The 14,005-nt window shown below is 41.6% G+C and overlaps 1 protein-coding gene across 1 annotated transcript in view; it reads left to right on the top strand.

Moving 5' to 3' along the window:
- Positions 1-14,005, top strand: part of EFCAB5 (EF-hand calcium binding domain 5) — a 91,368-nt gene that overhangs the window by 66,221 nt on the left and 11,142 nt on the right. The window contains exons 17-20 of the mRNA XM_025280948.3: positions 1,226-1,395; positions 3,098-3,326; positions 7,724-7,876; positions 9,791-9,894. Of these exons, the coding sequence (XP_025136733.3) occupies positions 1,226-1,395; positions 3,098-3,326; positions 7,724-7,876; positions 9,791-9,894 (656 nt within the window). The remainder of the gene's footprint in view (positions 1-1,225; positions 1,396-3,097; positions 3,327-7,723; positions 7,877-9,790; positions 9,895-14,005) is intronic.

The raw sequence follows: 14,005 nt of genomic DNA, 5'->3' as shown, positions 1-14,005 counted from the left end.
CGCTTCTAGCTTACTGCTTTTCCTAGGCAGGAACAGCATGGCTGTCTTCTGCAAGTATCACAGCTTCCATTGATCTGGGGAAACTATGTCATTCATCTCACCTAAATAGCAACACATGATTATGGGAATCATCTCCTGAATGGCTTAATTTTCCAATATATCAATAATTGGAAATGATGGGACCGGAACAGTAGACCAATCAAGAAAAAGAGATTGGAATTTCCCTGACAGTGCAGTGATTAAGGACACTGCATTTCCACTGCAGGGGGTTCAGCCAAAAAGCAAAAGAGTTATTGTTCCAACTTGCTTCAGAAATCTGCCATACCCTTAGAGACATCTTACTACTACATTTTTGGTAGTCTATTAATTTTCTATGTAGAAAAGGAGGAATCAAGAAGGGAAAAGAAAAGCACAAAGAACAAACCCAAGTTTATAGGAAGAGGAGACAAATATTAGAGAAAGTGTCTCTCGTATTCCCAATTTATACCCATACTTGGCGTATGTGTTAACACATAATATTGTTATAATATTTTAGGTACATAGAATTTTCAGTTATTTTAATTAGACATAGTAGTTGTGTGACTTCCCTGGAGGTCAATTGGTTAGTACTCTGTGCTTCTGCTCCAAGGGGCATGGGTTTGATCCCTGATCAGGGAACTAGAATCCCACATGCTATGGAGTACAGCCAAAAAGAAAAAGAAATAGTAGTTGCATATAGTCTGCAATCTGGAGCCCCAAGTAATCCTTTCCTGAAATGATATAAGTCAAATGTCACAGCCAAACTATGTTAAGAATTTGAGTGCATTTTCCCATATTCACATCATAGTGGATGGTCAAGAAATATGAGTCATCTTTCTTGTCTGAGCTCTCTAAAATAAGCACTTTTAACTGAAGCCCATACAACATGAGTATGGTTCAAAGGGATCCAAGTTTTAAACCTCTAAATATAAGTAGACTTGACAGATTTTTTTTTTTTTTTTTTTTAGTAGAACTGGTCTGGTTGGCATAAAGTAAATCTATTCTACTCACTGAAACTCAGGTTTCAGGAACAGCTGTGGTGTCAGCCTTTCCCCCACAGTCTATTTATGGTAATATCTGCATCATTTACTCAGGGAAATGAAATTATTGGGGTCAGACGCACAGATTGGCTAATGAAGGGAGACATGATTAAGAGAATAGCTCTTTGGCAATTGGCAAATAAATGGTCAAAAACGTTTTGCCACAGGATGCTGAAGCCCATGGAAATAAGAAGATCAGTGCGCACATTTCCCTCTTAGAAGAAAACCTACTTCTGCCTGATAGAGGGAACGTTCTATTGAGGAATGTAGCTTGTACTTTAGACGATGCTCCGTTTGTTCTGAAAAGAGTGCTCTACAGGGACATGAAGGGGATCAGGTAAGAATTTCCAAAGACGTTGGCTTCACCTTTCTTTTGAAAAAAATTCCTTTTGTGAAGTAAAGTAGCACTGAAATCCTTCCTAGTTAGCTGTCCAAGAGAGAAATGCCTCAGGTCACCAAAGTTTCTCAAGCAGGAGGTGATAGGTTTCCAGTCTTGGGTGATTTCACCTGATTTTTTCTAGAGCTTGCTCTTGGGCATTGGTTTTCATGTAGGGACTTTGCTTCACAGTATCAGTTCAATTATGTACCTGCTCCATAAATTATGTCTCCAGTTTAGTTCAGTTCAGTTGCTCAGTCATGTCCAACTCTTTGCGACCCCATGGACTGCAGTACACCAGGCCTCCCTGTCCATCACCAACTCCCAGAGTTGACCCAAACTCATGTTCATTGAGTTGGTGATGCCATCCAACCATCTCATCCTCTGTCATCCCCTTCTCCCACCTTCAATGTTTCTCAGCATCAGTGTCTTTTCAAATGAGTCAGTTCTTCTCATCAGGTGGCCAAAGTATTGGAGTTTCAGCCTCAACATCAGTCCTTCCAATGAACATTCAGGACTGATTTCCTTTACGATGGACTGGTTGGATCTCCTGGCAGTCCAAGGGATTCTCAAGAGTGTTCTCCAATACCACAGTTCAAAAGCATCAATTCTTCAGCACTCAGCTTTCTTTATAGTCCAACTCTCACATCCATACATGACTACTGGAAAAACCACAGCCCTGACTAGATGGACCTTTGTTGGCAAAGTAATGTCTCTGCTTTTAATATGCTGTCTAGGTTGGTCATAACTTTTCTTCCAAGGAGTAAGTGTCTTTTAATTTCATGGCTGCAGTCACTATCTGAAGTGATTTTGGAGCCCCCAAAAATAAAGTCAAATTATGTCTCCACATCCTGTTTAAATGGGCTTCCCTGGTAGCCCAGTGGTAAAGAATCTGCCTGCCAATGCAGGAGACTCGGGTTCCATTCTTGGGTCAGGAGAATCCCCTGGAGAAGGAAATGGCAACCCGATCCAGCATTCTTGCCTGGGAAATCCCATGGACGGAGGAGCCTAGTAGGCTACCGGCCATGGGGTTGCAAAAGAGTAGGACATGACTTAGCGACTAAACAACAACATCTTGTTTGTGTATGTTTTATATATGTTTTCTCTGTTATGATCTAAGCTTATTTATTTTTTTTTTGCCTGTCATAGTGTAAGAACTCTATGTCAACTTTTATTGACATTATATCTCTTTGTAGCAATCTTTCCCCAATAACACTTATAGTCCCAAATCAAATGCAGCTGGATTCGTATTACAGCCATTATAACAACATACTCACTCTTAATTTCTAGCCCTTTCCATTGTGTCCCCCTAATCTGACTGTATCTGGCTCATCTATCCTCATTTTTTTTTAATTTTATTTTATTTTTAAACCTGAAACACTGTATTAGTTTTGCCAAACATCAAAACGAATCCGCCACAGGTACACATGTATCCTCATTTTTTTCTGTACAGTCTTTCTTGTTGTTCGATATACACACTATTAAGCTTATTTTAAAAAATCTTTCTCTCAAGTCAGACTCTCCAAACAGGTAATTTTATATGAGTCCACTTCTCTGACATATAATACTAATGATTATGGATGGACTGATCTAGTGTCCTGCATGGCTTAGTCTAAAGCCCTCTTCTGTGCCTTTCTTCTTTTCTCATATTCCTGTTCCTCAGCTTTACAGTAGTGGATGAAGGGAAGCCAATACACGTCCCCCAAGTTCAGCACCATGGGAACATCTACTTCTGGAACCATTCCCGCAAGAAGAGCGATCACAATGGGTCATTCCTGGCTCTGCCCCTTCAGGACGCATATATGAGGATATTTGGGGTCTTGGCTGTTGACACTCTAAGAGATCCCCAGAAAATTAACATCTTCCTACCCCACGAGATCAGATTCTATCAGGTACGACATAGAAAAGTTCTTCAAGATCAATGGTAGGATAGCCTGTCCTATACTTTTTGAAAAAGTAAAACCTGAAACCAGATGAGAGTAAAGCTATGTATATAAATGGTGTCATCAAACATGTGTCAGTCTTTGGAGAGGTTCCCTATTACACTTGGAGGGACTCAGACTCAGTTGCATATCTATGCCTCAGATTGTCTGGGAAGCTTGTTAATGTGTTCCATGGTATTAATTGTAGGAACAGTTTCTGCTATAGAACTGAAATCCAACTATTAGACTACTAGCTAAAACCCCAAAATAGGAATGAACTTTTAGAAGAGACATATTTGTGTTTTATTTATAGTGGTACCTAGAAATCCTTTGCTCTTTACACAAATGGTGCTAAATATGATATGCCTTACCATAGTTCTTGATGTTAGTGTTATAATTTTTGAGGATAAAGAATGAAGAAAAAGCCTAAATGTTTCTCAAGTATTCATGTTTTCAAATCAGATCTCAAAAGGGAGTGGCACTTTTTCATGACCTGTAATGCTGTTGCTTCTTTGGTAAAATTGTTGATTATCCAGTATTTCTTTTTTAAAATATTATATTAGCTTAAACTTAATAGAAAATAAAGTCCATGATGCTTACTGTTGATCAAGAGCAAAAAGAAATAAAAATAAAAATCTTTATATCAAGGTTAATATGTGGGTTTTATTCTGGGTTATTAGTGGAGTTTTATTTAAAGACTGTGCCCAGTCGCTCAGTCATGTTCAACTCTTTGCAACCCCATGGAATGTAGCCCAGCAGGCTTCTCTGTACATAGGATTTCCAGGCAAGAATAATACTGGAGTGGGTTGCCATTTCTTCCTCCAGAGGATCTTCCTGACCCAGGGATTGAACTTGTGTCTCCTGCATTGGCAGGAGGATTTTTTACCACTGAGCAACCCAGGAATCCCCAAATATTAAAATAGGTTTGAGGGGACTTCCCTGGTAGTCCAGTGGTTAAGAATCTGCCTGCCAATGCAGGGGTCTTGGGTTTGCTATCTAGCTGGGGAACTAAGATCCCATTTGCTGAGGAACAACTAAGCCTGGGGGCCACAGGCCACAACCAAAGATCCTGCATGACATCAATGAAGATCCCTCGAGCAGTAACTAAGACCCAGGGCAGTCAAATAAATGAATAAGTATTAAGATAACTAACTAACTAAATAAAACAGGTTTTTGAAATTAGGTCCCTTGTTTGAAGATGGTGTTTAAGTATCTTATACTATCTGCTAAATGAAAATAAAATTTAACAAAAGAAACTAAAAAAAGGAAAGGCACTTTTTAAAATATATATATATTTATTTTATTATTTATTTGGCTGTTCCGGGTCTTAGTTGCAGCATATAGGATCTTTAGTTGTGGCACCTGGAGAATCCCATGGATGGAGGAGCCTGGTAGGCTGCAGTCCATGGCGTCGCTAAGAGTTGGACACAACTGAGCGACTTCACTTTTACTTTTCACTTTCCTGCATTGGAGAAGGAAATGGCAACCCACTCCAGTGTTCTTGCCTGGAGGATCCCAGGGACCAGGGAGCCTGGTGGGCTGCCGTCTATGGGGTCACACAGAGTTGGACACTACTGAAGCGACTTAGCAGCAGCAGCAGAAGCAGCAGCAGCATGGGATCTAGTTCCCTGACCAAAGATCAAACCTGGGCCCCATGCATGGGGAATGCAAAGTCTTAGCCCCTGGACCATTAGGGAAGTCCCTGGAAAGCACTTTTAAGATTATAAAATAACTAGACCATTTCTACAAGCATTTAATTTTAGGACTTTCCTGGTGGTCCAGTGGTTAAGACTCCACACTTCATAGCAGGGAGCATGGGTTTAATCCCTGGTTGGGGAACTAAAATCCCACATGCTGCACAGTGCAGCCAAAAAGAAAACAATTTTTTAAATTTAATTTTATGAATAAAAATTTCAGTGAAGGAGATTGAAAACCCTGTGGAGGCATTGGATTGGGATGTAGCAGCAATCAGGAAGTTGCTATCATCTGTTCCCCTGGATGCTCTTGATGTTTATTTACCATTATTTAAATTTTTCCCCTCTCATTTACTGGATGTACAACTGAGGAAGTGGTAGAATCTTTTCCCCTGGACATCTTTTTAATAATAAATTTCATTCTCTTCTGACATAAAATGATGTGAAGATATTAAGATGCAAAGTGGAAGAGTATGGTGAACTATACTCCAAATTATCATTCAGTTCAGTTCAGTTCAGTCCCTCAGTCGTGTTCGACTCTTTGCGACCCCACGAACCTCAGCACTCCAGGCCTCCCTGTCCATCACCAACTCCCGGAGTTTACCCAAACTCATGTCCATCGAGTCAGTGATGCCATCCAGCCATCTCATCCTCTGTCATCCCCTTCTTCTCCTGCCCCCAATCCTTCCCAGCATCAGGGTCTTTTCCAATGAGTCAACTCTTCACATGAGGTGGCCAAAGTATTGGAGTTTCAATTTCAACATCAGTCCTTCCAATGGACACCCAGGACTGATCTCCTTTAGGATGGACTGGTTGGATCTCTTTGCAGTCCAAGGGACTCTCAAGAGTCTTCTCCAACACCACAGTTCAAAAGCATCAATTCTTTGGCACTCAGCTTTCTTCACAGTCCAACTCTCACATCCATACATGACTACTGGAAAAAACATAGCCTTGACTAGATGGACCTTTGTTGGCAAAGTAAAGTCTTTGCTTTTTAATATGCCATCTGCTGCTGCTGCTGCTGCTAAGTCGCTTCAGTCGTGTCCGAATCTGTGCGACCCCAGAGACGGCAGCCCACAAGGCTCCCCCGTCCCTGGGATTCTCCAGGCAAGAACACTGGAGTGGGTTGCCATTTCCTTCCCCAATGCATGAAAGTAAAAAGTGAAAGTGAAGTCACTCAGCCGTGTCCGACTCTTAGACCCCATGGACTGCAGCCTACCAGGCTCCCCCGTCCATGGGATTTTCCAGGCAAGAGTACTGGAGTGGGGTGCCATTGCCGTCTAGCTAGGTTGGTCATAACTTTCTTTCCAAGGAGTGTCTTTTACTTTCATGGCTGCAATCACCATGGTCTTATTAGAGAACATGTCAAAGTGAATTATAAATTGACCTCCTAGCCCTTGGAGGTAAAGGCTCTTGAGATATCCTTAGATGTCTTGGGTCATAATATAAAATGCAGATATTTTTGAAGAATTTGTGGTTCCTCCTAGAGTTTTCTTTGATGTGACCATTTTTTAAAGTCTTTATTGAAGGTGCTATAACATTGCTTCTATGCTTTGGTTCCTTGGCCAAGAGGCATGTGAAATCTTTGCTCCTCAACCAGGATTGAACCCATACCCTCTGCGTTGGAAGGTGAAGTCTCAACCACTGGACCACCAGGGAGGTCCCATCCTAGGGTTTCTTGACAACAAGACCACAGATGGGTTCTAAGGGTTTCTGATCCTTTCTCTGTGGAACAGGCTGTGTTTATGTGTCGAAGAAAACCGTGTAACTGCAGGCCTGGAAACCCAGCATACCTGCACAGCTGATCTGATGACAGTAGCCATGTAAACACACAGACATTAATCTTGCATCAGATTGGGGCAGCTCTTACCCATCTGTCCAAGGCTGGCATTAGTTGTTGGCTTTTAAACATTTTTTTTTCTCATTTCAAAGTTTACCTTGTTCTTATGACACTGCTTTCTGATAGTATATACCACTGATTTCACTGGATGATTATCAGCAAACATAATAAGATAGATGGGTTTTCCAGTAGATCTCTGTTTACTCTTTTGGTTTCATTTTTTCATAGTGGAACCTGAAACACTTTTGAGAACACTTTTGAAATGCCTTTTGAGAACCAATGAATAATTTTTAGGAAGTAGATGATTATTTGGCATCCCTGGTGCTTCAGTGATAAAGAATCTGCTTACCAATACAGGAGTTGTAGGTTTGATCAATGGGTCTGGAAGATTTCCTGGAGGAGGAAATGGCATCCCACTCCAGTAATCTTGCCTGGAAAATCCCATGGACAGAGGAGTCTCGTGGGCTACCGCCCATGGGGTTACAGAGTCGAACACAACTGAGTGACTAAACAACAAGAACAGCAGTAACAACAGATGATCATTAATTTAAAAGATAATTCAGGGGACTCTCCCGTATGGTCCAGTGGTTAAGAATCTGCCTTCCAAGGCAGGGGATGCAGGTTTGATCCCTGGTCAGGGAACTAAGATCCCACATGCCAGGGGGCAAATAAGCCCACACACCACAATGAAGAGCCCATGTGTGCAACTATTAAGATCCGATGCCACCAAATAAGCAAAAATAAAATTAAAAAAAAAGATAATCCAATTGATGCATTACTAATTATTTGGCTATTTTTAAAAGAGAAGGCAATTTAAATTTCTGTCTCTACAGGGTGTTGCCAATGTCTTTAGTACTGCCTATCACTACGTCCACAGCCGGGAGCACATCCTTCATATTGTGATCACTGGCATCGGCTGGCTCTACAACATCACACCCAGCATCACTGCCATCTCTACATACTTTGTTGAGCCCAACTCAGAGAAGGTAGCTCCTGCTTCAGTTTGTCCAATGAAAGGCACCAGTAGGAGACTGGCAGGCAGAAGGAGAGTGAGGTTGGGGTATTTATGCTTTTGGCTCTTCCTCTCTAGGTTTCTTTGGGTTAGCTGTGTTCTTCAACAAAAGGCCGCTATACAAATAGAATGAAGGGCCATCCCGGGAGCTTGGTATGGCAAGAAGCGTTCCTGGCTCCCAGGTCTCTGTTGAAGAGACAAGAAGTCAAGTGATCTCTGTGGATTATGAAAACTGCTAATACATTCTCTTTTTTAACATTTTTGAACAATAGTCCTGCTCAGAATGTCCGCTTGAAGAGGGCTCCATGCCCTCAATATATGAAATCTTATGTTAATCTTATGTTAATGGGAAATAAGAGATCATAATCTGTTTTTCTTTATCCTTCTTCTTTGGACCACACACATTTCAAATTCACTGTTAAAAATACTTACCTGTTAGAGAAAGACAGCACTCAGCTGTGTTTTAAACGTATTCAGTATACAGTCTGATTCAAGAAGAAAGTACTTTGATACTTAGAGGATGGGGAGGCCAAAAATAAAAGTTGGGAATTAAAAAAAAAAAAGACCACTGTACCTTTAGTCACATGGTCCTCTCTACTTGGCTGTCTTCTCCAGGTTCTGGTAATTGCTTCCTCTCCTTACCTCTTTGGGCTTCCCAGGTGGCTCAGTGGCAAAGAATCTGCCTGTCAAGCAGGAGAAGCTGGTTTGATCCCTGGGTCAGGAAGATTCCCTGGAGAAGGAAATAGCAACCCACTCTAGTATTCCTGCCCGGATAATCCCATGGACAGAGGAGCCTGGTGGGCTACAGTCCACAGGGCCGCAGAGTCGGACATGACTGAGCGACTGACTACCATCACCGCCTTCAGGCTGAGTGATAGCGGCTCCCCATAAATATAACTTTAAAATCTAATTTTTTACCAAAGTTATTTTTAAGTTTAACAAAATTGCAAGAAAAATTCTAGCATAATTTTTTTAATTGGCTAAATGATTTAATCTTCATATGGAAGAAGAATAAATGCATGAGAATAGCTAAGAAAATGAAGGATGGGGGGAATTTGCAACCGTAGTCTGGGGAAGGATGGCTGAGTCTCAAAGGTTGAAGTGATTAAAGTGAGGTTGATACATTGATGACATAAAAATGTAAAACTTTCTTGCACCAAGGTTATAAACACAATTAATTGCCATATATCTGGCAGAGAATAACAGTGTTATATAAAAATTAGTGGAATTTTGAAAATTCAAAAGAAAAATAAGCAAAAGACAATTTTATTTTTAAAAAAACCTCATGCAAATGGTCAATAAACATAGGAAAAAATGTTCAGTTGTTCTTATAATGAAATACAAATTTAAGTAAAAGATAATTTCTCACCTACTAAATTGAAAAACATTTTTAAACTGTAATTTGAAATGTCTGTTAGATATCTAAGTGGAGATTTTGAATACGCAGTTGGATATGTGAGCTTAGTGTTTGGGGGAAATCCAGGCTGGTAAGTAAATTATATTTAAAACCATTAGACTGGTTACACAACATTGTGAATGTCTCTAATCCCACTGAATTGCACACTTATGAATGGCAAAAATAATAATATTATGCTGTGTATATTTTACCAAAACAACTCAAAACAAAACATAAACCATGAGACTGGTTGGGATGACCAATAGGATGAATCAGTCTAGGGAAAAAAATTTCTGAGGCCCAAACCTAGAAGCCTTCCAAGTGTTTGGCATCATTGTGGCTCAAAATTATATTGACCTTGACCTATAACTTGAAAAACATTTTATATTGCCTAAGGTTTTCTAATTTTTTCCTATTTGTCCCCAAAAGTCTCAATGAGAGCATGAAGTTTAATCACTCCTCTCTGTAATGAAATTTCTATCTCTTTTCAAGGATTCAGGCTATGTTTTACGAAATATGATGGTCACAGGGCAGCAGGGTCTAACAGAAATCCACAAGAATCCCTCTGTCATCTTTAGGAAGACATGCATCTTCAGGTATGGGATATACCTCACCCCCTGTTTTGTTTGACTGCCAGCTTCTGCTTCTTATGAATATAATGGCTCTCATTCTGATGGGGCTTTAAAGGAAAATTACTGTAGACCTTTGTCTGCCTGGGTCCTTTCCCCCTTAAGTTCTTTTTAAAACAGATTTCAATTTAGTGTTTTATTTTTTATAATTTTCTTATTAACATGGAATTAACAAAAACCCACCATGGTTATGAAAAATACACCCACATCCCTAATCAGAGCTCATCCTCTTAATGTTAGCTAGCCTGCGGACATTTTTTTTTTTTTTTAACTTAAAGAAGACAGGCTGGTGCAAAGATGGGGAGGAGGCAGAGAATGTTGCCTTTAATAAGTACCCAGTTCTAGATTACCTTGAATGCCTCTCATGTGTGAAATGCAAAGTACGCTACTAAACTACTGCAAAAACAGATCTTAACTAGAATACACTGCTTCTTAGAGAGTCAGCATAGTTGAATAGGCGGTAACCTATCTCAGGCTAGTAGGCAATTTGACATTTAAGTACCTATGTTAATTCAATTTCAGTTTGGCCTCATACCAGAATGTTCATTCAGTTTTAAGCTCCTTTCCATATAGTTATTGCTTGTCCTGGTTAAGAGTTTTACAAGAGTCCTTCTAACACCCAGACTTACAACCTTGGATTCCTGCATATAACTTAGAGCAGGTGCCTTTTGAGGAACTCTGTTGACCAAGGAAGCTTAGCAGGATGCCTCACTACTATGGCTATCGTGAAGACATGGCTCAGCTGCAGCGATGGGTAGGTACAGCCAAATAAGGGCATAACCTTTCTATCATGACAGGACTGGTGTTATGAACTGTAAATGTGCTTTTTTGGCCATACCCACAGCATGAAGGATGTTAGTTTCCCAACCAGAGGTTGAACCCATGCCCCTTGCAGTGGAAGCACAGAGTCCTAGCCACTGGACCACTAGGGAATTCCCTAAATGTGTTTTTTTCTGAGGCTGTGCTAAGCACCAGCGTTTTTACAGATACCTAAAAGGAATGACATCTCAATATCATGTAGATGGGAAAAGGGGGAAAGAGATACAAGGATGTGTTTATACTTCCCGAGGGAAAGAAGGAGCTACTACATTTCTATGAAAACCTCAGGTCCCTCGCTGACACAGGTGCTGTCAGTGCCCTGCCCAAGTATCTTCTGCCAGGGGCTGCAGATCCTATTGCTAATAACTCACCCTGTAATTGTCAAGGGGAGCCCCTCTCCAGGAGGGGCCGATGAGCTCTGTAAACACCTCCCCAACATACATCCAGAGCAGCTTAGAGCTTTGTTGTTGTTTAATTGCTTAATTGTGTCTGACTGTTTTGTGATCCTGTGGACTCCAGCCTACCCAGCTACTCTGTCCATGGGATTCTCCAGGCAAGAATATTGGAGTGGGTCGCCATTCCCTTCATCCAGGGGATCTTTCCAACCCAGGGTTTGAAAGCTTGTCTGCATCTCCTGTATTGGCAGTCAGATTCTTTACCATTGAGCCTCCTGGGCAGCCTCTAAATGAGTAATATTTATAGAAGACATGAACTATGTTATGGTCCATGGGGAACTCTGCTTGACTCATTTCTACATCCATGAGTCAGTATTTTTAGCTATTAATGGTGGGAGACAGCTGGCTATTCTTAGCATTCTGTAATGACTCACAGATAGTCAGTGGTAAACTGGGGACCACCCTTGTGATGGGCAGTTTTTCAGCCCCTAGAGCTCTACAGCTCCTGGTTACTACTGAAGAACCCATTACACCTTCAATAGACAGGAACCAAAAACTATGGGAAGACAAAATTAACCCCCAGGTGTGGGACCAGGGGATTCCTGGACGAGCCCACCAAGCTGAACCGGTCATCATTGTCCTCCGAGATCCCACTTGGTTTCCTAACCGGAAACAATATCCTCTCAAAAGAGAGGCTCGGGAGGGACTACAGCCTTTAATAAATAAATTCCTTGCTTGTGGGCTATTGGTCCCCACCAGTTCACCATGTAACACCCCAATCCTCTCAGTAAAGAAAAAAGACAGAACCTGGAGAATGGTCCAAGATCTCCGGATCATAAATGAAGCTGTAGTCCCCCTCCATCCCACAGTACCCAATCCCTATTTAATCTTGGGGAAAATCCCACCCAATGCCAAGTGGTTTACAGTCTTGGATCTCAAAGATACATTTTTTTTTTTTGCACACCACTGGCTAAAGAATCCCAATATCTTTTTGCCTTTAAGTGGGAGGCCCCAGGAGAAAAACACCAACAGATGACTTGGACAGTATTATCTCAGAGGTTCAGAGATAGCCCCCGCCTGTTTGGACAGGCCCTTAGCCAGGATCTCCTAGATCTGGACCTGCACATAATGGGAAAATATTACAATACATAGATGACCTACTAATCTGTTCTCCAGATGAGAAAAGTGCCCAACAACATGCAATTCAGGTTCTAAACTTCTTGGCAGAAAGGGGATATAAAGTCTCCCATGCTAAGGCACAGATGGTCAAGACAAAGGTCACTTACCTGGGAGGTCAGATTACACATGGGTCCAAGAGGCTGTCCTCTGATCGGGTACAAGGAATCCTCCAGTTGCCCTCCCCCACGACTCGAAAACAATTTCGAGCTTTCCTGGGGCTAACTGGATATTGTAGGATCTGGATATCCAGCTATGGTCTAATTGCCCAGCCCTTATATGAAAGCTGGACTTCCCTGGTGGCTCAGACGGTAAAGCATCTGTCTATGATGCGGGAGACCTGGGTTCAATCCCTGGGTTGGGAAGATCCCTTGGAGAAGGAAATGGCAATCCACTTCAGTACTATTGCCTGGAAAATCCCATGGACAGAGGAGCCTGGTAGGCTACAGTCCATGGGGTCACAAAGAGTCGGACACGACTGAGCGACTTCACGTTCACGTTTCACTCAACTGTTAAGATGTATCTGTTTACGTTTAGAGCGCTAATGAATGACAAAAGACCTCTCCCCTGCTTCAAGGTGGGACAGAGTGTGGGTGCAATTTGGCTTCCAAAGCTCCTTTTAGGATTGGGCTGAGGATAAACTTCACCTGAAATCACAGTTTTAAAAATATTTATTTATTTGGCTGCACCTGGTCTTAGTTGCAGCATGCAAACTCTTAGTCACTGTCATGCAGGATCTAGTTCTGTGACCAGGGATTGAACCAGGACCCCTGCATTGGGAGTGCAGTCTTAGCCACTGGACCACCAAGGAAGTCCCTTAGCATCTTCCGCTTCCCCACCCTGTTTGCCTCAGACCTTCAAAGGTTTCTCCTGAAAGCACTCCCTCAGTGAATAATTGGCACAGAGCATCCCTTTCTCAGGCTCTGCTTCTAGAGAACCTGACCTAACACATTCATCCTTCTTTGGGCATTCAACCAAGACTTATTGGACACTACATAAACAAAAAACGAATACCCTCAGTTAAGGACAAGTCTATAATAAAGACAGTAAGGCAGAATTGGACTTTTCTGGAGGTCCAGTGGCTAAGACTCAGCACTCTCAATGCAGGGGGCGCAGGTTCTTTCTCTAGTCAGGGAACTAGATCCTGCATGCTGCAACTAAAACCCGGCACAGCCAAATAAATAAAATTTTAAAAATAAGGCAAAGCAGATGGACATGGAACAACAGACTGGTTCCAAATAGGAAAAGGGGTATGTCAAGGCTGTATATTGTTACCCTGCTTATTTAACTTATATGTAGAGTACATCATGCATGAGAAACACTGGGCTGGATGAAGCACAAGCTGGAATTAAGATTGCCAGGAGAAATATCAATAACCTCAGATATGCAGATGATACCACCCTTATGGCAGAAAGTGAAGAAGAACTAAAGAGCCTGTTGATGAACGTGAAAGAGGAAAGTGAAAAAGTTGGCTTAAAGCTCAACATTCAGAACACTAAGATCATGGCATCTGGTCCCATCACTTCATGGCAAATAGATGGGGAAACAGTGGAAACAGTGGCAGACTATTTTGGGGGGCTCCAAAATCACTGCAGATGGTGACTGCAGCCATGAAATTAAAAGATGCTTTCTCCTTGGAAGAAAAGCTATGACCAACCTAGACAACATATTAAAAAGCAGAGACTTTA

The sequence above is a fragment of the Bubalus bubalis genome, chromosome 3 (assembly GCF_019923935.1).
Source record: "Bubalus bubalis isolate 160015118507 breed Murrah chromosome 3, NDDB_SH_1, whole genome shotgun sequence".
Taxonomy (NCBI): Eukaryota; Metazoa; Chordata; class Mammalia; order Artiodactyla; family Bovidae; genus Bubalus; species Bubalus bubalis.
Note: the sequence above shows the minus strand (reverse complement) of the source record. Positions and strands in the feature narration are given on the sequence as shown.